Genomic DNA, 24,118 nt, shown 5'->3' with positions numbered 1-24,118 from the left:
TCTTGATCCAAATCAGTCAGGTTTCAAGACTAGTCATTCAACTGAGACTGCTCTTCTCTGTATCACGGAGGCGCTCCGCACCGCTAAAGCTAACTCTCTCTCCTCTGCTCTCATCCTTCTAGACCTATCGGCTGCCTTCGATACTGTGAACCATCAGATCCTCCTCTCCACCCTCTCCGAGTTGGGCATCTCCGGCGCGGCCCACGCTTGGATTGCGTCCTACCTGACAGGTCGCTCCTACCAGGTGGCGTGGCGAGAATCTGTCTCCTCACCACGCGCTCTCACCACTGGTGTCCCCCAGGGCTCTGTTCTAGGCCCTCTCCTATTCTCGCTAGTCACTTGGCTCTGTCATAACCTCACATGGTCTCTCCTATCATTGCTATGCAGACGACACACAATTAATCTTCTCCTTTCCCCCTTCTGATGACCAGGTGGCGAATCGCATCTCTGCATGTCTGGCAGACATATCAGTGTGGATGACGGATCACCACCTCAAGCTGAACCTCGGCAAGACGGAGCTGCTCTTCCTCCCGGGGAAGGACTGCCCGTTCCATGATCTCGCCATCACGGTTGACAACTCCATTGTGTCCTCCTCCCAGAGCGCTAAGAACCTTGGCGTGATCCTGGACAACACCCTGTCGTTCTCAACTAACATCAAGGCGGTGGCCCGTTCCTGTAGGTTCATGCTCTACAACATCCGCAGAGTACGACCCTGCCTCACACAGGAAGCGGCGCAGGTCCTAATCCAGGCACTTGTCATCTCCCGTCTGGATTACTGCAACTCGCTGTTGGCTGGGCTCCCTGCCTGTGCCATTAAACCCCTACAACTCATCCAGAACTCCGCAGCCCGTCTGGTGTTCAACCTTCCCAAGTTCTCTCACGTCACCCCGCTCCTCCGCTCTCTCCACTGGCTTCCAGTTGAAGCTCGCATCCGCTACAAGACCATGGTGCTTGCCTACGGAGCTGTGAGGGGAACGGCACCTCAGTACCTCCAGGCTCTGATCAGGCCCTACACCCAAACAAGGGCACTGCGTTCATCCACCTCTGGCCTGCTCGCCTCCCTACCACTGAGGAAGTACAGTTCCCGCTCAGCCCAGTCAAAACTGTTCGCTGCTCTGGCCCCCCCAATGGTGGAACAAACTCCCTCACGACGCCAGGACAGCGGAGTCAATCACCACCTTCCGGAGACACCTGAAACCCCACCTCTTTAAGGAATACCTAGGATAGGATAAGTAATCCTTCTCACCCCCCTTTAAGATTTAGATGCACTATTGTAAAATGACTGTTCCACTGGATGTCATAAGGTGAATGCACCAATTTGTAAGTCGCTCTGGATAAGAGCGTCTGCTAAATGACTTAAATGTAATGTAAATGTAATACCTACATGTACATATTACCTCAATCAGCCCAACTAACCGGTGTCTGTATATAGCCTGGCTACTTTTATAGCCTCGCTACTGTTATTATTAACTGTCTTTCTTTTTACTGTTGTTTTTTATTTCCTTATCTATTGTTCACATAATACCTATTTTTTTACTTAAAAATTGCAGTTGGTTAGGGCCTGTAAGTAAGCATTTCACGAAGGTCCTGTTTTAAATAAACGTTGATTATACAGGTGCTAATCATACTGGAAATCGACTCTGCCGCACGAGCATGCTTTTGCGGCACAGTCGATAGCGCGCCGGAACTCGGGCTCGAAGGTCGAGGGTTCGAGATCTGTTCCCTGCTGTTTCATTACAATACTTTTCATTCTTGAACATTTACGGGACTATTTTATTTTCATACACTGGCCTCAATTTGCCAGTCTGTTATTGACATTGAAAACGATTTTTCACCTTTCTGAAAAGATTTCGACATCGAGATTAAGTGGGGAAAAAAAGAATAACAGTAGTTTATGATTCATGCCTAGTTAAATAAAGGTTTATAAATATATATATATTAATATTAATAATAAATTAGGCAGCTCTGCAGCTATTTCCGTTCAGGCAGATCATAGGGCAGCCGCACTTGAAGGGTCCTTCTTGCTGGAGGTGACATTCAGTTGCAGCAAATAGCCGATTGCGTATTTTTCACGACTCTAAAGCAAACCACCATGGCACAGGCAGTCCAGAAATTGGTGGCCAAAGTACCTACTTTGATCGGAGGTAAGTTAAATGATTGTATTTAGACATAAGTCTAACGTCGACGCTATTAAAACATGTTAGTGTATTCAAGTTGACGGTCACGCTGGCATCGGTGGCTATGCTAGTAGTTAGCTATGTTACAGTTTAGCGCATCTTCCCGGCTGCAGCTAGCTAACTACTGAGTGTACAAAACAATAACACCTTCCTAATATTGAGTTGTTAGCCCTCAAAACAGACTCAATAAGTCGCGGCATGGACTCCAAGGTCTCAAAAGTGTTATACTGGGATGTTGGCCCATGTTGACGCCAATGCTTCCCACAGTAGGCTGACATTTAACGCTGTTTTAAATAAACGAGTTAATTGCATGGGGCCGAGTTTCATAAGACCGTATGTTCCAGCAGCTTCCCGTAGTTTATGAAGTAATCGCGTTAACTCATAAAGGATCTTTCACCCCTGCCAACTTCTTTTAGTTGTATGGAGCACCGCTGCACCAACCCGCCTTCCGAACGGTTCTATTCCCAGCCCATTGGTTTGCGTCACAATGCCAGCCCACTGCACTGAGGCTAGGTAACACGGTCACCACCGATAAATCCATGATTATCGAAAACTTCAACAAACATTTCTCAACGGCTGGCCATGCCTTCCTCCTGGCTACTCCAACCTCGGCCAACAGCTCCTGCTTATCTAAGGTCTTCCAAAGCCAAGTCAACAAACAGGACACTGACCATCTCGAATCCCACCGTACCTTCTCCGCTGTGCAATCTGGTTTCCGAGCCGGTCACGGGTGCACCTCAGCCACGCTCAAGGTACTAAACGATATCATAACCGCCATCGATTAAAAGACAGTACATTTACATTTAAGTCATTTAGCAGACGCTCTTATCCAGAGCGACTTACAAATTGGTGCATACACCTTATGACATCCAGTGGAACAGCCACTTGCATCTAAATCTTATTGGGGGGGTGAGAAGGATTACTTACCCTTACTTACCCTATCCTAGGTATTCCTTGAAGAGGTGGGGTTTCAGGTGTCTCCGGAAGGTGGTGATTGACTCCGCTGTCCTGGCGTCGTGAGGGAGTTTGTTCCACCATTGGGGGGCCAGAGCAGCGAACAGTTTTGACTGGGCTGAGCGGGAACTGTACTTCCTCAGTGGTAGGGAGGCGAGCAGGCCAGAGGTGGATGAACGCAGTGCCCTTGTTTGGGTGTAGGGCCTGATCAGAGCCTGGAGGTACTGAGGTGCCGTTCCCCTCACAGCTCCGTAGGCAAGCACCATGGTCTTGTAGCGGATGCGAGCTTCAACTGGAAGCCAGTGGAGAGAGCGGAGGAGCGGGGTGACGTGGAGAGAACTTGGGAAGGTTGAACACCAGACGGGCTGCGGCGTTCTGGATGAGTTGTAGGGGTTTAATGGCACAGGCAGGGAGCCCAGCCAACAGCGAGTTGCAGTAATCAAGACGGGAGATGACAAGTGCCTGGATTAGGACCTGCGCCGCTTCCTGAGTGAGGCAGGGTCGTACTCTGCGGATGTTGTAGAGCATGAACCTACAGGAACGGGACACCGCCTTGATGTTAGTTGAGAACGTCAGGGTGTTGTCCAGGATCACGCCAAGGTTCTTAGCGCTCTGGGAGGAGGACACAATGGAGTTGTCAACCGTGATGGCGAGATCATGGAACGGGCAGTCCTTCCCCGGGAGGAAGAGGAGCTCCGTCTTGCTGAGGTTCAGCTTGAGGTGGTGATCCGTCATCCACACTGATATGTCTGCCAGACATGCAGAGATGCGATTCGCCACCTGGTCATCAGAAGGGGGAAAGGAGAAGATTAATTGTGTGTCGTCTGCATAGCAATGATAGGAGAGACCATGTGAGGTTATGACAGAGCCAAGTGACTTGGTGTATAGCGAGAATAAGAGAGGGCCTAGAACAGAGCCCTGGGGGACGCCAGTGGTGAGAGCGCGTGGTGAGGAGACAGATTCTCGCCACGCCACCTGGTAGGAGCGACCTGTCAGGTAGGACGCAACCAAGCGTGGGCCGCGCCGGGAGATGCCCAACTCGGAGAGGGTGGAGAGGAGGATCTGATGGTTCACAGTATCGAAGGCAGCCGATAGGTCTAGAAGGATGAGAGCAGAGGAGAGAGAGTTAGCTTTAGCAGTGCGGAGCGCCTCCGTGATACAGAGAAGAGCAGTCTCAGTTGAATGACTAGTCTTGAAACCTGACTGATTTGGATCAAGAAGGTCATTCTGAGAGAGATAGCGGTAGAGCTGGCCAAGGACGGCACGCTCAAGAGTTTTGGAGAGAAAAGAGAGAAGGGATACTGGTCTGTAGTTGTTGACATCGGAGGGATCGAGTGTAGGTTTTTTCAGAAGGGGTGCAACTCTCGCTCTCTTGAAGACGGGAGGGACGTAGCCAGCGGTCAGGGATGAGTTGATGAGCGAGGTGAGGTAAGGGAGAAGGTCTCCGGAAATGGTCTGGAGAAGAGAGGAGGGGATAGGGTCAAGCGGGCAGGTTGTTGGGCGGCCGGCCGTCACAAGACGCGAGATTTCATCTGGAGAGAGAGGGGAGAAAGAGGTCAGAGCATAGGGTAGGGCAGTGTGAGCAGAACCAGCGGTGTCGTTTGACTTAGCAAACGAGGATCGGATGTCGTCGACCTTCTTTTCAAAATGGTTGACGAAGTCATCTGCAGAGAGGGAGGAGGGGGGAGGATTCAGGAGGGAGGAGAAGGTGGCAAAGAGCTTCCTAGGGTTAGAGGCAGATGCTTGGAATTTAGAATGGTAGAAAGTGGCTTTAGCAGCAGAGACAGAGGAGGAAAATGTAGAGAGGAGGGAGTGAAAGGATGCCAGGTCCGCAGGGAGGCGAGTTTTCCTCCATTTCCGCTCGGCTGCCCGGAACCCTGTTCTGTGAGCTCGCAATGAGTCGTCGAGCCACGGAGCGGGAGGGGAGGACCGAGCCGGCCTGGAGGATAGGGGACATAGAGAGTCAAAGGATGCAGTAAGGGAGGAGAGGAGGGTTGAGGAGGCAGAATCAGGAGACCGTACTGTGCAGCCGTCTTCATCGACCTGGCCAAGGCTTTCGACTGTCAATCACCATATTCTTATCTGCAGACTCAGTAGCCTCGGTTTTTCTAATGACTGCCTTGCCTGGTTCACCAACTACTTTGCAGACAGAATTCAGTGTGTCAAATCGGAGGGCATGTTGTCCGGTCCTCTGGCAGGATCTATGGGGGTGGCACAGGGTTCAATTCTCGGGCCGACTCTTTTCTCTGTATATGTCAATGATGTTGCTCTTGCTGCGGGCGATTCCCCGATCCACCTCTATGCAGACGACACCATTCTGTATACTTCCGGCCCTTCCTTGGACACTGTGCTATCTAACACCCAAAAGAGCTTCAACGCCATACAACACTCCTTCCGTGGCCTCCAACTGCTAGTAAAAAAACACAACTAATGCATGCTTTTCAACCGTTCGCTGCCTGCACCCGCACGCCCGACTAGCATCACCACCCTGGATGGTTCGGACCTAGAATATGTGGACATCTATAAGTACCTAGGTGTCTGGCTAGACTGTAAACTCTCCTTCCAGACTCATATTAAACATCTCCAATCTAAAATCAAATCTGGAGTCGGCTTTCTATTTTGCCTCAAAGCCTCCTTCACTCACACCGCCAAACTTACCCTCGTAAAACCGACTATCCTACCGATCCTCGACTTCGGCGATGTCATCTACAAAATAGCTGCCAATACCCTACTCAGCAAACTGGATGCAGTTTATCACAGTGCCATCCGCTTTGTTACTAAAGCACCTTATACCACCCGCCACTGCGACCTGTATGCACTAGTCGGCTGGCCCTCGCTACATATTCGTCGCCAGACCCACTGGCTCCAGGTAATCTACAAGTCCATGCTAGGTAAAGCTCCGCCTTATCTCAGTTCACTGGTCACGATGGCAACACCCACCCGTAACACACGCTCCAGCAGGTGTATCTCACTGATCATCCCTAAAGCCAACACCTCATTTGGCCGCCTTTCGTTCCAGTTCTGTGCTGCCTGTGACTGGAACGAATTGCAAAAATTGCTGAAGTTGGAGACTTATCTCCCTCACCAACTTCAAACATCTGCTATCTGAGCAGCTAACCGATCGCTGCAGCTGTACATAGGATATCGGTAAATAGCCCACCCAATTTACCTACCTCATCCCCATACTGTTTTTATTTATTTACCTTTCTGCTCTTTTGCACACCAGTATCTCTACCTGTACATGACCATCTGATCATTTATTACTCCAGTGTTAATCTGCAAAATTAATTATTCGCCTGCCTCCTCATGCATTTTGCAAACAATGTATATAGACTCTTTTTTTTTCCTACTGTGTTATTGACTTGTTAATTGTTTACTCCATGTGTAACTCTGTTGTCTGTTCACACTACTATGCTTTATCTTAGCCAGGTTGCAGTTGTAAATGAGAACTTGTTCTCAACTATCCTACCTGGTTAAATAAAGGTAAAATAAAAAATTAAAGCTCCTATTATTTGTATGGAGCACCGCTGCACCAACCCACCTTCCGAACGGTTCTATTCCCAGCCCATTGGTTTGTGTCACAATGCCTCACTGATGTCTATATGTGAATTGATAACTTTTAATTGCTAAATATTTCCAATAGATGGCAGCATAAGATCCCGACGCATCAGTTATAGGCTATAGCAGCAATATGAGTGACCTAAAATAGCATGCAACCAAAGACTATATGTCCCATGATTTTCTACAATGGTCACTCATTACTTTACAGTTAGCTATATATCTCGTATTAGGGCTGTGTTGCTTTTGGGAGAGCAAACAAATTGTGACTATAGCAGGTACTGAACCCCAGCCAAATAATCACTAGTCAGATGCGCTACCCCCAACCCTAGTAGAATTGCATTATAAAAAGACCATAACTTAATCATATTGGGTGTAAACTGCTTCGGGAATAGAGAGGACGAGTGCATCTTCCAGCTCGCCAATAAGTCACATGTAATCCTCGCGGTTAGCAAATTTACCTCAACATGCCCCTCGCTTGCGCGAGAAGGCAGAGCAGGGTCGATGCTGGTTGATGAATTTGACAATGAATGTCCTAGGAAAATACGTTTTTGTCAACCAGAGGTGACTGAATTTAATGTTCATTACTATAACGATTATCAATAATCCTGAAGTATAAACATGATATAAAAACTGGTAATAATAAACATGAAGCATCATTATATTACGCCACAGTAATCTGTTAAATGCTTTTTCAGTTCTTCCTTTTCGTTAGCAGTGTGGAAAGGAAGGGACAGAAAAAAGCGCGAGCAGGAATTTTCCTGTGAGGGGAGTGGTGTATCCAGGGAGAAAGCTAGATATTCTTCAGAAATGTAATTTGTGGTCTTATGCTTCCATCTATTGGAATTATTTACTAACTGCAGTAGTACTGAATAAAGTGTATATCCTTGTGGTGTTAATGTTTTGTGCACTCCGTGTAGTTAGCTAATGGTAAGCAAACGAACAAGCCATGTCACCATCAATCTCAAATAAAAACTTGTTTCCAACTGAGTGTTGGTTAGCTACATGTGGTAACTAATTATAGTAGATGGTGTTAGCTAGGTAACTTGGCTACCTAACTAGCTAATGTCAATCTCAGGTAGGTCTTCTGACAAGCTCTTTGAGTCACCTAGCTGTCTCACCTGTAAACTACATCTAACGTTAGCTAATGTTTCTTGTCTTGCTTGACCAAGCAGCATGCAGCAGAGGACACATTTCATGACGTGTTCATCTTGTTTTTTCAGCCGCTGCCACCTACTCCAAGCCCCGGCTAGCGACCTTCTGGCACTACGCTAAAGTCGAGCTTGTGCCACCTTCCCCTGCCGAGATTCCCCAGGCCATTGCAGGAATCAAGAACATCCTCACCGGTGTCAACAGTGGACGCCTTGGACAGACGACAGTGAAGGTGAGAACTGAGAAGATTGCTTGAGTGGGTATCAATGCAATACTGTATAAGTAGCTAGCAAGTTCTTTCTTTTGCCCATTGGCTCTCTGAATGTGGGTGTTGTGATCAATGTTCCCTCAAAAACAAATTGTCACTGAGCAAATTTCAGGTCTGCTGAGCGCAAACTTGAACGTTGTAAACTTCCAGTGTGCATTTGCTGTGAACACTGGGTCTGTAGTACTGTGGCTATCATACTGTAGGTCTACCATCAAAAACAATGGAGAAAATACATCTCATAACATTTAACATGGAAATAGCTGTTCTATCATTCAGCCTACAGTAGCAGCCAATGTGTGGTGTTCAATTTAGGCCTACATTCCATGACACTTATGGGGGAAAAAAACATGCAGGGCTTGACATCTGTTTATCCTCTTGTCCTTCAGACAAGGATGTGTCTGAAAATGTTGTTTGATGTAAGAAACCACTTTACTAAATAAAGGGCATTATTATTCCCCATACCATTATTACAGATAATCAGACAAATTATGCTACCCTCTGCCTATTGGCTACTTAGCTTATTCAAAGCCTGTCCAAAATGCAACACTGCCCCTTTAAGACATAAAAAAGCTCTTTACCTGACTCTCTTTTCAAAGATGTCTAGAAATGTACATGTTTTGTGCTGACTACAAATGATCACTGGGCTCACTAACTAGCAAAGGATATGAACAATGTGCACACGTGGCTACATGCAGCTCTCGCTTTGATCTCTAAACAAGCGCATCTACTCACGACCGCTAATGCTGCACCGGTCTGAGTAGTGCGTGTCAATGCAATAGAATCCTACTGCAATGCATTCTGCCTACAACAAAATCTGTTGCATAGTTTGTGTCGGTATGTTGCATTGAAAGTGGCTAATATTGCGTGTCCCAATTGCCACAGTAAAGGGAAAACTGTAGAACAGTGGTCACAAACCTTTTCTGGGGTCAAAATACTAGCCGAGATCTACCGCTAATGACTTGTAAGAATATGCAACATTAACCCGTTTAAAACAGTATTCTAGCAATGAGGTTTGTGCAGTAAGCTATAGGCCCAATATATTACCACCCCATACTGGCTTTGGTTGAATTGCCCTGCCAATGCATTGTTGTTTGGGACATTTTCTTTTGTACAAATTCTATTTTAAAAAATGAGGTAGGCTATATGACCACACTGGTCATGGATCTGTTGTATTACTTGTGAAACACAGTTGAGTGAGTCTACATTTCAATAATTCGCTTTTCATTTTACTGGAATGATGGCGTCTACAGCTGTAGTCAGCTTTAGTGGAGGGAGAGGGCAGCAGACTGAGCCTCTCATCCCTCCGCTCTCCCTTTCCTCCGCTGACACTGACCAAAAGGGGCAGTCATCCATTATTTCCTCATGTACAAAATCACGTTATGCCTATGAACAGAGGAAGTGAAATATTCCTCGATATTAAAAAAAGACCCAGGCTACAAATAACCCAAGCCTATAGATACATTACTACTCATGCATTACTATTGTAGTGCTGAGTGGAAATGGAAGGAACATGCATTTTGTGGTTTAAAAGGGTTGAATACAAAGTGTTGAGTCGATTGTCTAGGAATGACTTGGAGATTGACCAGGTTTGCTATCAACTGGTTTGTAACCACTGCTCTAGAAAACTTTGTCAAGTTCAATCTCCTGCTTCTCTCTGTGGGCTGATATTTCTGAGTGGCAGCTCAGTCTTAGTAGTCTTGGGGCTGCTGCTTGCACAAGCTCACAGCTTAGCGGGAACATTGGTTGTGACTTATCTCAACTCTTACATGTAGTCCCGTCATTATCAAAATAAGTAGCTGCAATCCACTAGTGGAGACATTAGGCCTACATCCTAACCAATTGGGAAATATGGAATTGTCTGCCATGTTGGTTTTTAGATATGACTCTGGTATTTGTTTGGGATTAATGTCAATATGCTTTTGTTACAGGATGCATTCAGAAATGGATTGGTCTGCACTGAAGTGCTGATGTGGTTCTACATTGGAGAGTGCATCGGAAAAGGAGGCATTGTTGGATACGCCGTTTAAACCTTGTTCTGTTGCTGTTGTACGCTCTTACCTTCCACCTGTGAAGATCAGTTAATAAATGTCCATTGTTTAAAGAACTGTTGTACTCTTACCTTCCACCTGTGAAGATCAGTTAATAAATGTCCATTGTTTAAAGAACTGTTGTACTCTTACCTTCCACCTGTGGAGATCAGTTAATAAATGTCCATTGTTTAAAGAACTGTTACCTATCTTTTTTAGACACTTCAGGACTTATTGAAGTTGCCAACTTTATTCTGAGACTTTTTAGTGTAAAGTGTTTAATAGTAGACATTTTAGAACTTTTTTTATATACAAACAACACAATCAGTGAAGGCTGCTGAGGGGAGGACTGCTCATAATAATGCCCGGAACAGAGTAAATGGAATGGCATCAAACACATGGAAACTATGTATTTGTATTTCATACCATTCCACATATTCCGTTTCAGCTATTACCATGAGCCGGTCCTCCCCAATTAAGGTGCCACCAACCTCCTGTGAACAAAACATCCAAGTGCAGTTGAAGGTTGACAAAGATTCATTTTCTGGTTAAGCTTTCTTTGTGCCACCTCAAATCTAGATAGCGGTGGAATTATGTTACGTAAAATGAGAGGTCGCTGACGGCGGATTGGTTAAAGTTGGAATAAATTCTGACGTCAGTGGCGGTCGGTGTTTTAAGATGACGGAGGATTTTATTTTTTTTGTCTCATGCTCATGGCCTTATTTCTATTATGGCATATTGGATGACTAATTCATATTCCATTCACCCAGTTCAATGTAGCAGTGATGGGTTTAGGCTACTACATGATACTGAACGTTTTTACAATGTAGGTGCACACAGATCCAGAGAAACATTTGATCTAGGGCGAAATCATTAGTCCAGCAGTTGAAAACGAGAGTTTCTATTGGACAAATCCAGGTATTTTTATCCCCGCTCCGTTTGCTTCTGTTATAATAAACATTTTACAACAGAATCGGCAGAATGAATGTACCCCTGATCACGCGTAAAGAGTTTACTTTCATAGCATCCAGTGTAATCAGTCTCACAACTACGTGCTCTCCGCCTCTCATATTTGCCCTTTGCTTGTGTACTTCAATTCACACCAGCTGTATGTGACCAGGTGAAAACTTTTCCAAACCATTTCAAAACCGCTACACACAGCCTACATCATTGTCACCATATTAGCTAAAGTAACATAGTCAACATGGCTAATATAACTAACACCTTAGTAAACCTGCTACAATCATGCAATAACATTAGGTTTGCCCCGGTGACAAAGTAGTCAAACTTACCTTGAATTGGAAGGGTTCCAGTGTTGTTGGATAGTCAAAGCCAGCTAGCTAATATAACGTCGCTCTGTTTGAGAAGGCAAAAAATGTATTCAAAACTGTTCAACTTGTATTTTAGTCAACTACTCACCACATTTTATGTACTGTAGTGCTAGTTAGCTGTAGGTTATGCTTTCACTGCTAGATTCATTCTCAGATCCGTTGATTGGGTGGGACTACATGTCAGTTCATGCTGCAAGAGCTTTGAGGATGTCCTCTGGAAGTCGTCATAATTACCGTGTAAATCTTGGGAGGAGGTGAGAACCATGAGCTTCCTAAGTTTGGTATTGAAGTCAATGTACCAAGAGGAGAAAAGAAGCTAGCTGTCCTCCAGCTAGACCATGGCGCTACCCTAAAGAGTGCTTTCATTGCAAAACATTGTGTTTTAATCAATTATTTGGTGACGTGAATATATTTAATATAGTTTATCTAAAAAGGCAAACTGTTTTACTATTTTTATGAAATTCACTGAGGACGGTCCGCCCCTTCCTCCTCTGAGGAGACCACTGTATAACGTGCACAGAAATGTCTGAGGTGCGCTGTGGTGAAGTCACAAAGGGGTTGCAGATCCTTTGACTACAGAGTGTAAATCCAAACATCGGCGATGATCAATGAAGAACCCTGGGTTTCTGACAATATTAACTAATGATAGACATCTCCTCTCGCTCCCGGTCCTCTGACGGTGTTTGCACGACGTTGACCAAGTACCTGCGGAACCCCTGTTGCACAACCTCAGGATCCTCCTTCAGGTTAGTTCAAATGTGAGGCTGCACACTCATGCAAAAACATGTCAAAGAAATCCAAATGACAATTGTGGCCTCAGTGGCGTAAACCCTGTGTTTAAAGAGGTGACACATGATATGTGACGCATGTACTCACAAAAGGTTCCCTTTAGCATCAGGAGCGTTGGAAATGTTCAAAAGTCAATGGGAAAAAAACAAATGTATTAGCAATTGATACATGCTGTAACACAAGGAGGAGCTTGTTGATTTTTAGGCCTACCTAGTTTGTTTCCAGTGGAGGCTGGTGGGCTAGCTATAGGAGGACGGGCTCATTGTAATGGTTGCAAAGGAATTCATGGAACGGAGTCAAACAAGATTTCCATATGTTTTTGATACTGTTCCATTTATTCCATTCCAGCCATTACAATGAGCTCATCCTCCTATAGCTCCTCCTACCAGCCTCCACTGGTTGGGTCTAAGGTTATCTGCTCCACTGCCAGGTTTGTGGTGGGCCATCAGCAGACACTGGGAAGAGATGAGCATGTAGTGCCATGTCTCTACTTCTGCCAGGCGGCGTGGTTGAACACTATCACTACACTGTTGGGAGTTTTTCACAGATGCTGGCCAGCATGACATGAAGAGGCAAGTTAGTAAAGTAGTAGCTTTGATGAGATGGACATAATGTAACTGCAATGCAGTATTCAGTTTTGCTGGGAATTCTGATGGACAGATTCATAATTAACATTGAAGTGAAAGAATTAACCTGTTAATTGACTAATTCCCAAAAGCTGCGAGTGAGTTTCTGTGTTAGGTGTACACTGTACAGTTCACAGGAGGTTGGTGGCACCTTAATTTGGGAGGATGGGCTCGTAGAAATGCCTGGAACGGTATGAGTGGAATGGTATCAAATACATGTGTTTGATGCCATTCCAATTACCCAGTTCCGCCCATTATTATGAGCCGTCTTCCCCTCAGCAGCCTCCACTGGTACAGTTCAGATGTGAAATGGGTTTGAAATGGCATATTGGCCCTTACCTGAAATCTCCAGCACAGTCCCAATGTTTCACTTCAAGACATGATTGTCACCACTTCCCTCATTCTGAGATTCAAACTCCAGTATCATTTGAACACAACAATGGTTTAATGGTGCACTTAGAGTTGTAGAAGTTATCTTACCGAGCTTTTGCTGAATGATTGATTGACAAAGAATCTGATTATCGGACTGGGAAGTATGAACGAGTCTTATCTGAACTCCCCTCCAGGGCCAGTGCTTGCTGTTCTGCTGAGACCTGCAAAGCGAAGGTGACAACAGGTCTAAAAGGCATCTTTCCTGTACGTTGAAAAATAAGTATTTTCCGGACGTTGAAATCACGTTCATTTTCAGTTCTGAATGAAAGTCCTGTCCGGACCAAAAACCAATGTCAATGGGTGGATGTGGAAATCAAGGCCGGTCCGGACTGCACCAAAAAAAGACGTCAGCGATGCGTCTCTCCAACAGCATCCTGGGGATGCGCTCTGGGGATGCGCTCTGGGAATGGCCAAGCAAAATATTTTGCACACCTGCCTTTAACAAAGTGGCCACAGGGCGGCATCAGTACTCACCTAAAAAGACCATATACCACTGGTTTCTCCGGGATGCTGGCCTTCTAGGCAGAGTTGCAAGGAAAAAGCCATACCTCAGACTGGACAATAAAAAGAAATGATTAAGATGGGCAAAAGAACACAGACACTGGACAGAGAAACACTGGCTAGAAGGCCAGCATCCCGGAGTCGTCTCTTCACTGTTGATGTTGAGATTGGTATTTTGCAGGTACTATTTAATGAAGCTGCCAGTTGAGGACTTGAGGTGTCTCTAATGTACTTGTCCTCTTCCTCAGTTGTGTATCAGGGCCTTCCATCTTCTCTTTCTATTCTGGTTAAAACCAGAATTGCACTGTTCTGTGAAGGGAGCAGTACACAGCGTTGTACCAGATCTTCAGTTTCTTGGCAATTTCTCACATGGAATAGCCATCATTTCTCAGAACAAGAATAGACTGACGAGTTTCAGAAGAAAGTTCTTTGTTTCTGGCCGTTTTGAACCTGTAATCGAACCCGCAAATGCTGATGCTCCAGATACTCAACCAGTCTAAAGAAGGCCAGTTTTCAGCTGTGCTAACATAATTTTAGGGTTTTCTAATGATCAATTAGCCATTTAAAATGATACATTTAGATTTAGCTAACACAACGTGCCATTGGAACACAGTAGTGATGGTTGCTGATAATGGGCCTATGTAGATATTACATACAAAATCAGCTGTTTCCAGCTACAATAGTCATTTACAACATTAACAATGTCTACACTGTATTTCTGATCAATTTTATGTTATTTTAATGGACAAAAATGTGCTTTTCTTTCAAAAACAAGGACATTTCTAAGTGACCCCAAACTTTTGAACAGTGGTGTATGTATGTGTGTGTGTGTCTGTACAGTACAGTACCAGTTAAATGTTTGGACACACCTACTCATTCCAGGGTTTGTCTTTATTTTTGACTATTTTCTACATTATAAAATACTGAAGACATTAAAAGATATGAAATATCACGTATGAAATCATGCAGTAACCAAAAAAGTGTTAAACAAATCCAAATGTATTTTATATTTGAGATTCCCACCCTTTATTTCCTCTTAATGCATTTGAACATTAAGTTTGAGCATTTCCTCACATTTAAGAGGAAAGACATTTCACAAATTAACTTTAAACAAGGCAAGGCACCTCATGAAGCTGGTTGAGAGAATGCCAATAGTGTGCAAATCTATCATCAAGGCAAGGGTGGAGATTCTCAAATATAAAATATTGATTACTACATGATTACATATGGGTTTTTTAAATAGTTTTGATGTATTCACTATTATTCTACAATGTAGAAAATAGGAAAATAAAGAAAAACCCTTGAATGAGTAGGTGTTCTAAAACTTTTCATCAGCCCAGCCAGGCAATTTATTAACTTGATCACTATAAAAAGCATCTAGACATTCTCACATTTATTTTAGACTAACATTTAGTTTTCAACAGCAGAGATTTGTATAAACCTTGCTATCTGTCTCATCGACATTTGCAACATTGTTTCAATATTCAAATTCGATCTCCAGCTGTCCCATAGTAGTGAACGTGTCTGGACTCAGAACGAGACAGATATGCATGAATCAACTGGCATCGGCTGACAAACGACTATCAATACTTAAAATGTATGTTCTGTTCCAAATCTGTGAGTACTCACTTTTCAGATTTATACTGACATTTATAAATTATGACATGTTTTACTGGAGTTAGACAGCTTATCACAGCATAGCCAGCGACAAAGAAAAATCACAGCACCCCCTACCCCCAAACTACTTCCTGTGTCTATGGCTTAAATCATTACTTAGGACATGTAGCGAAAGTTTTGTATTCAAGGATTTAGAGCACTAATGTCTGTAATTTTTCTTAAAGTTGCTCTATGTAAGTTTGTGTGTACAGGTGTTTTTAGAGACCCCTCCGGCTAGAATGCTGTATTTTTTCTAGATTAGAACTCAATTTCCCAGAAACCCCAACTCTCCCAGCTAGGAGGAAAATGTCGGAAGCGGAAGTTCTGTTTGAATCAGATGGATTGTCAAGTGGAGATGAGAGTGATAAGAATTGTATTACAGTGGCAAATGCAAAAGGAAATAAGAGAAGTAAAGTGGTAGTGTAAATCCAAACCCAGTTGTGGGTCTTTTTTGGTTGGAATAAGGGTTTTGGATCGATGTTGTTAGCTGGGAGATCTGTTTGAAGTCTCTTAAAATTGTGGATGCGTTGGATGAGGTGACTTCAATGAGAATAACGATAAGTGGGCTTATTTAGTTTTTGTGTTTCTATGGAATAGAAGGAGCGAGCTTTGCGCCTTAAGAGGATGTTGGATTGGAATGTGTTGTGTGTGAATCTTTGAAGCAGGGAGCCTAATAAGTGTGTTATCTCTGGGGGGCTAGAAGTAAATTCAAAGTATATACATGAATAATTTGATCAAGTGGTTGGTGCACAATGACTGACCCGCATGGGAGTGCTGAAGCCCACTCCATCCATTCTATAGTTTTTTAATTAAAATTCTGTCAATTCTCTCATGTATTTGGGTTATATAAGATTCCATGTGAAAGCCTACGTGTCCAAACCCATGCAGTGTGATAAATGTCAATTATTCCCTAATGTGTCAAGTGTATGTAGACGGGAGGAGTATTATATGCCAGTTGAACCTAAATTCTGCAATTGTGGTGGTGAACATGCACCCACATTTCTGAAGTGTCCTGTTAGGATGAAGGAGATGGATATGGCAAGAATAAGGGCTGTCCAGAACGTTTCCTATCTGGAGGGGTTGAGAAGAGTGGAAGAAAGGAGTGAAGTTGAAGAAGTAATGGTAGTAGGAGCAGAGACACCAGATGATGTTCCTTGTCAGCAGAGGGATTCTGACATGTTGCATGTTAACAAGGTGGACTTTGTCGTGTTTATTACTTTGGTTATCAACTGCACAGCGTAAACGAAGAGGAAATGGGAGAAAATAGGGATCATTGTGAGTGCAGCTGAGCGTTTTTTGGGACTCAAGGACTTTTTTTCTGTAGAGGCATTACATGGAATCCTGTCGATTAATGCTCACAGGTACCTGAGCCTGTTTATTAAGGATGTGATTTAAATGTGACTGAAAGAGTGAGATGGTTATTTAATTTATTTTTGTATTTTGTATTATCTCAGCCCCCCTTTCCCGTAATGGAATATATTATTATTTGAATTTGTTTTGGTTAGGTACCTGCAAGTGTGCGCTCTGAATGCTCCGAGACAGAAACGCTCTGAATTTACGAACGGCCGATCTGACAATGATTTTACACAGAGCACACTCTGGCACTCCAGAAAACATTTTCAAACACACCCGTAGTATCCCCGGATTTTGTGTTAAATGCTCTACAACAAAGCTTTCTTAGTGTCCAACAAGCTTTCTCTACCCTTAACCTTGTTCTGAACACCTCCAAAACAAAGGTCATGTGGTTTGGAAAGAAGAATGCCCCTCTCCCCACAGGTGTGATTACTACCTCTGAGGGTTTAGAGCATGAAGTAGTCACCTCATACAAGTACTTGGAAGTATGACTAGATGGTACACTGTCCTTCTCTCAGCACATATCAAAACTGCAGGCTAAAGTTAAATCTAGACTTGGTTTCCTCTATTGTAATCTCTTTCACCCCAGCTGCCAAACAAACCCTTATTCAGATGACTATCCTACCCATGCTAGATTACGGAGACTTAAAATGTATAGGTCGGCAAGTAAGGGTGCTCTCGAGCGGCTAGATGTTCTTTACCATCACATTTTCCACCAAAGCTCCTTATAGGACACATCACTGCACTCTATACTCCTCTGTCAACTGGTCATCTCTGTATACCCATCGTAAGACCCACTGGTTGATGCTTATTTATAAAACCCTCTTAGGCCTCACTCCCCCTATCTGAGATATATACTGCAGCCCTCATCCTCCACAAACAACACCTGTTCTGCCAGTCACATTCTGTTAAAGGTCCCCAAAGCACATACATCCCTGGGTCGCTCGTCTTTTCAGTTCGTTGCAGCTAGCGACTGGAATGAGCTGCAACAAACACTCAAACTGGACAGTTTTATCTCAATTTCTTCAATCAAAGACTCAGTCATGGACACTCTTACTGACCATTATGGCTGCTTTGTGTGATGTATTGTTGTCTCTACCTTCTTGCCCTTTGTGCTGTTGTCTGTGCCCAATAATTTTTGTACCATGTTTTGTGCTGCTACCATGTTGTGTTGCTACCATGTTGTCGTCATGTTGTGTTGCTACCATGCTTTGTTGTTGTCTTAGGTCTCTCTATTTAGTGGTGTCTCTAGGGACGTGTTTTTTGTCTTATATATTGTATTTATTTTTTATCCCAGGCCCCCGATCCCGCAGGAGGCCTTTTGGTAGGCCGTCATTGTAAATAAGAATTTGTTCTTAACTGACTTAACTGACTAGTTAAATAAAGGTTAAATAAAAAAAATAAAAAAATATAAGCCAGGCTATGTACTAAACAACTAGATCTTTAGTTGTTTAGTAGCTAGCCTCAGATGTGAATCCTTAAAGAGATGGGTGTGGCTAAAGACTTTAAGAGGGTGTGAATGATGCTGAATGGTTGTAGAGAAAGAAGCACTCTCCAGTAGATACCAAAACATTCAAGGGACATTTTCTCATAACTGAGGTTCCATTATTTGATGTAATAGATCCTAATGTGAACAAGACAACGGGTGCTAAATGTGCACCAAATAAGATTTTTTTTAGGCAACCCATTCAATTTCATCATTTTTAAAAATCAATTACAGCTACTGCGGGCCTCACTGCATCGCAGTGCATGAGGTGTCACTACAGCCCCGGTTTGATCCCAGGCCATGGAACAGCCGGCCGTGACCGGGAAACCCATGCGGCGCGACAATTGGCCCAGCGTCATTAGGGGAGGGATTTCCTTGTTCCATCACTCTCTAGTGACTCCTTGTGGTGGGTCGCGCACCTGCAAGCTGACAACGGTCGCCAGTTGGATGGCGTTTCCTCCAAGATATTGATGTGGATGGGTTCCGGGTTAGGCGAGCAGTGTGACAAAAAGCAGTGTGGCTTGGCTGGGTTGTGTTTTTGAGGACGCATGGCTCTCGACCTTCGCCTCTCCCGAGTCCGTAGGGTTGCGATGATGGGACAAGACTAACAACTACCAATTGGATACCACGAAAAAAGGTGTACATTTAAAAATATATAATTACTGCATTTAATTTGGTTTCAGTACAAGTGGTGATTTTGTTAGCTACATTGCATATCAAGATGTGTATCATATTGATTGTAGAAGTGTGCATGAGACCTTCTTACACAATATTTTACTTAATTCTGTTTTTTTTCTTCACTGTCTTTACAGGCTAATTTGAGAGAGCTGTTCTGGAGGAAGAGGTCCTGGAGCAAGTCGCTATCCATCTACCAGGAGGGATGTTTGACATAATGAAGTTTTGAAGGCCTATCCCAGGATCCCCAGACATCCTAGACAGATGACAGACCCACTGTTGCACCTGCCTGAATTTCCGGGCAATGCCCACTGACCTGGAGAGGATGTGCTGCGACCAGGGCCCCAACAGATGTGTGACCAGAACGGCACACATGGAATGAGGGGATTTTGCGGCTAATCCAAATTGTAAGAAATGACATGTTGGCATTGGGTGATCTGCAGGATCCAGGCACAGACCACAAGGCGTACCGAAATGCAGCATACAGACAATATGTTGTTTGGCAGTATGGAGCCCTGGGACAAGGGAACAGAGTGGGTGATCCCTAGATGTTGTGTCTGACGTGTTCGAAACAAGTATGTTGATCCCCTAGGGCAATACACTGGCTTCATTCCTAATAGGCTGTGAGGTCCTCACTCCAGAAGACAGCACAATAAATCAGCTACCGGCGCCGTGACAACAAAGCCGATAACAATATGGACAAATGTTATTTCATATACCGTCCGGCAGTACTACCAGAGACAGCACCAAATTCAGGTGAAATAATTGAATCGAAAGAAATCCTGTACCATACAACACAACTGCTGCTATTTCAACATCTCAGTATTCTATTGATTTATTACCAAGTATGGTGCAAGTGATTACCACGGCCCACATGATTGATAGCAGTGGACGGCCAGTTACTTCCAGGGGTGAGTGGCTGGCGATACTCCCATTTCCAAATCAAGAATAACCGTTTCTATCCGGTGTCGCACCAACAGGGGGAACTTCGAGAGGTGCTGTTGGGAACCATTCTCCAGTTTTCCCACACCATCTGTTGGGGGCGCAACCTGGGAATGGAGAAGACCCGGGAACGGATCGCTGACCGGGATGAGGAGGGCCGTGGAAGACTATTGTCCCATCTGCCCGGAGTGTCAAATCACTGCACCAAATGCACACTTCCCAAAACCTAAATAGAAACTGATAATTGTGCACGACTTCAGTATTACTTTCTAAAACGGTTGTTACACTAATATTTTTATTTTATTTATTTACTGATCATCGGGTGCCATTTGAATGCATCGCCATGGACATAGTGAGGCCCCTGGTAAAACCTGCGTGAGGACGCCAGTACATCCTGGTAATAGTAGCTTATGCCACCCGATATCCCAAGGCCATTCCCCTACAGGTAGCGGTCTCCAATGGAATGGGCTCATCGAACGTTTCAATAAAACGCTCAAGCAAAAGCTGTGGAAGGTCATTGAGCAGGACGGAAAGAACTGCGACCAGCTACTACCCCACCTAATGTTCTCGGTCCGAGAAGTGCCCCAGTCATCCACCAGGTTTTCCCTCTTTCAAACTCCTCTACGGGAAGAGACTAAACAGCCCACTGGACCTCACCAAGGAGGTGTGGGAAGCCCAGCCGAAAAAGAAAGGGACTTGATTGGTTTGGATAGTCAGGGGAATGGACACAAACGATCTGGTCACCAGGTGGTTCTTGTCCTTTTTACACTTCTCTTTTTCTGTTATGTTATTTTGTCTTATTTGTCTTGTACAACTGCTATAGCAAAAAATAAAAATTACTTACACTGTTTGTCATTTTCAGAAGGATACAAAGACAATTTTTTTAAATGTCCATAATAAACCTTTATTTCACCTGATCACGGTAATCATCCAAAGTTGTTTCATACTGTATTCACGTCAGGGTAGTTATCCCTATTCCTGGGCATCGGCCGTCTTGTAGGTTAGGTCATTTGGAATTAAAACCAGGAGCATAGATATCCATGAAGAGAAGTTTAGTAAATCATTATAAAACCGTTCAAAAAGTTCACTAATGATTTCTATATGCTCGATAAAAAATATATATTTTATATTGTTTCTCACAAGTTTGTTGCCCTCACAATGATTCACATGTTTGGTTGTTGTGGTTAGTATTTTGTCTACATAATACCATTACTATTAGTGCATCATCATCTATCAACATCTATTTGATTGAGTTCTAATAATGGACATATTAGACGGCCGATGGTTGTGATGGTTATAGTCAAGTGCTATGGAACCCTGACCTGTTCACCGGGTGTGCTACCTTGTCCCGGACCTGCTGTTTTCAACTCTCTCTCCCGCACCTGGTGTCTCTAACTCTGAGCACAGCTATGAAAATCGAATTGACATTTACTCCTGAGGTGCTGACCTGTTGCACCCTCTACAACCACTGTGATTATTATTAATATTATTTGACCCTGCTGGTCATCTATGAACATTTGAACATCTTGGCCATGTACTGTTATAATCTCCACTCGGCACAGCCAGAAGAGGACTGGCCACCCCTCAGAGCCTGGTTCCTCTAGTTTCTTCCTAGGTGCCTGCCTTTCTAGGGAGTTTTTCCTAGCCACCATGCTTCAACACCTGCATTGCTTGCTGTTTGGGGTTTTAGGCTGGGTTTCTGTATAGCACTTTTTACATCAGTCAATGTCACAAAGGGCTTTATAAATATATTTTATTGATTATTTGATTGGAACGATTCTACAAGTTGCAACCCACCATAAGAATGACTATTGGATGTCCTGGTTTGTGGATCATCGTAGCAGTCCCCCTCTGCTGGCTTACCCTGGTAGGATTTCTGCAAGCTCCAGACCACCACAAGAATGGCCAGGGGATGTCCTGGTTGTGGATAGTTGTTCTGGACACATCGTCTGGTTCTCCAAAATGGTGGATCTAGGCAGTAACTTAGACAGACGTTAATAATGCACAACACTCACGCAAAACATCACTTCATTTCTTCCCCAAATGAGCGCCGTTGTGGCACTTACTAGTGGTCGTATGGGGAACTTGTTTGTGGCTCTATCACTTCCTAAGTGTCAAAGAAAATGAAACAAAAAATCTAATTGGACTGTATTCTATATACGTCCACGGTCTTGGCTAAATGATGCCATTTTGTCTAATGTAGGGCGATCCTAATTAGTGGTGTGTTGCTTAGAGCACTATCCTAAGTTGATAACTACATGATAAATCTACAGCTGTAAGGCACTAGCTTCGGACAGTCTACAGGGATGACCTGTGGACCTCTGGGGAGAAACTGGTGGTTAATGTAGTTGTAGAGTCAAAGGGCTTCAGGGTCAATTTTCCAAGGCTGGTATTTTGCTGGGACCCTTATGTGATCCTAGTATAAATGCTCATTAAATGTTCCATTGTACATGTGTGTTTATGCTTACACAAGCGCACATGCCAAGGGAAAGAAAACCAAGTATCCTAGTAGGCTGCAACCTCTTCAGAATGAGTTTGACTTCATCAGATAATTTACGTGTCAATGACCCAAAGGGGTACTTTAGACAGATACACCTTGTGGATGACTGTTGCAGCCAGCGCTAGGAGAATCAAATCAAATTGTATGTCATATGCACCCAATACAACAGGTGTAGACCTTACAGTGAAATGCTTACTTACAAGCCCTTAACCAATAATGCAGTTTTAAGAAAATACCTATAAAAAATATTTAAAAAGTAAGAGCTAAGAAAATTATATCATAATTGGTGCAGCAGTAAAACCTTTTGAGGATCTGAGGACCCATGCCAAATCTTTTCAGCCTCCTGAGGGGGAATAGGTTTTGTCTTGCCCTCTTCACGACTGTCTTGGTGTGCTTGGACCATGTTAGTTTGTTGGTGATGTGGACACCAAGGAACTTGAAGCTTTCAACCTGCTCCACTACAGCCCCGTCGATGAGAATGGGGGCGTGCTCGGTCCTCCTTTTCCTGTAGTCCACAATCATCTAACCTCCTCCCTTTAGGCTGTCTCGTCGTTGTCAGGGATCAGGCTACTACTGTTGTGTCATCAGCAAACTTAATGATGGTGTTTGACTTGTGCCTGGCCGTGCAGTCATGAGTGAACAGGGAGTACAGGAGGGGACTGAGCACGCACCTGTGAGGGGCCCCTGTGTTGAGGATCAGCGTGGCGGATGTGATGTTACCTACCCTTACCACCTGGAGGCGGCCAGTCAGGAAGTCTAGGATCCAGTTGCAGAGGGAGGTGTTTAGTCCCAGGGTCCTTAGCTTAGTGATGAGCTTTGAGGGCCCTATGTTGTTGAACACTGAGCTGTAGTCAATGAACAGACCAGATAAATGGACTGTTTGAAAATGTGAAGAATGTAATACCTGCTCTACATGACGAGGTAACTTGCTCGGCAAGCGAAGGCATCATCCCTTAGTGCTGGAATAGCCTTCACATACAGTACCGTTGGAAAGTATTCAGACCCCTTGACTTTTTCCACATTTTGTTACGTTACAGCCTTATTCTAAAATGGAGTCAATCGTTTTTTCTCTAAATCAATCTACACACAATACCCCATAATGACAAAAATAAAAACTGTTTTTTACAAATATTAGCACAAAAATAAAAATGAAATATCCCATTTACATAAGTATTCAGACACTTTACTCAGTACTTTGTTGAAGAACCTTTGGCATCAACTACAGCCTTGAGTATTCTTGGGTACGACGCTACTAGCTGGTACAGCTGTATTTGGGGAGTTTCTCACTTTCTTCTCTGCCAGGTTGGATGGGGAGCGTCGCTGCACAGCTATTTTCAGGTCTCTCCATCGATGTTCAATCAGGTTCAAGTCCAGGCTCTGACTGGGCCACTCAAGGACATTCAAAGACACCTATGTTGTCTTGGCTGTGTGGTTAGGGTCGTTGTCCTGTTGGACGATGAACCTTTGCCCTAATCTGAATGCTCTGGCGCAGGTTTTCATCAAGGATCTCTCTGTACTTTGCTCTGTCCATCTTTCCCTCGATCCTGACTAGTTTCCCAATCTTGGCATTCAGGCCAAAGAGTTCAATCTTGGTTTCATCAGACCAGAGAATCTTGTTTCCTTTAGGTACCTTTTGGCAAACTCCAAGCAGGCTGTCATGTGCCTTTTACCGAGGAGTTGCTTGCGTCTGG

General features: G+C 44.1%; 1 protein-coding gene across 2 annotated transcripts; it reads left to right on the top strand.

Annotated features, from left to right (window-relative positions):
- The first annotated feature begins 1,678 nt into the window (after nucleotides 1-1,678).
- On the top strand, nucleotides 1,679-10,335 carry LOC118396329 (ATP synthase subunit g, mitochondrial-like). Of its 2 annotated transcripts, XM_052465354.1 has the most exons (4): nucleotides 1,976-2,144; nucleotides 7,913-8,073; nucleotides 10,038-10,174; nucleotides 10,297-10,335. In XM_052465354.1, the coding sequence occupies exons 1-3, from the start codon at nucleotides 2,093-2,095 to the stop codon at nucleotides 10,134-10,136; spliced, it is 312 nt and encodes a 103-aa protein (XP_052321314.1). In that variant the 5' UTR covers nucleotides 1,976-2,092; the 3' UTR covers nucleotides 10,137-10,174; nucleotides 10,297-10,335. The 2 variants fall into 2 exon arrangements, with proteins under 2 accessions (XP_035646347.1, XP_052321314.1); XM_035790454.1 differs by having other exon boundaries at nucleotides 1,679-2,144; nucleotides 10,038-10,335.
- Nucleotides 10,336-24,118: the final 13,783 nt, after the last annotated feature.

This window comes from Oncorhynchus keta, chromosome 17, assembly GCF_023373465.1.
Source record: "Oncorhynchus keta strain PuntledgeMale-10-30-2019 chromosome 17, Oket_V2, whole genome shotgun sequence".
NCBI lineage: Eukaryota > Metazoa > Chordata > Actinopteri > Salmoniformes > Salmonidae > Oncorhynchus > Oncorhynchus keta.
The sequence above is the reverse complement of the archived record's forward strand: the minus strand, read 5'-3'. Positions and strand labels throughout refer to the sequence as shown.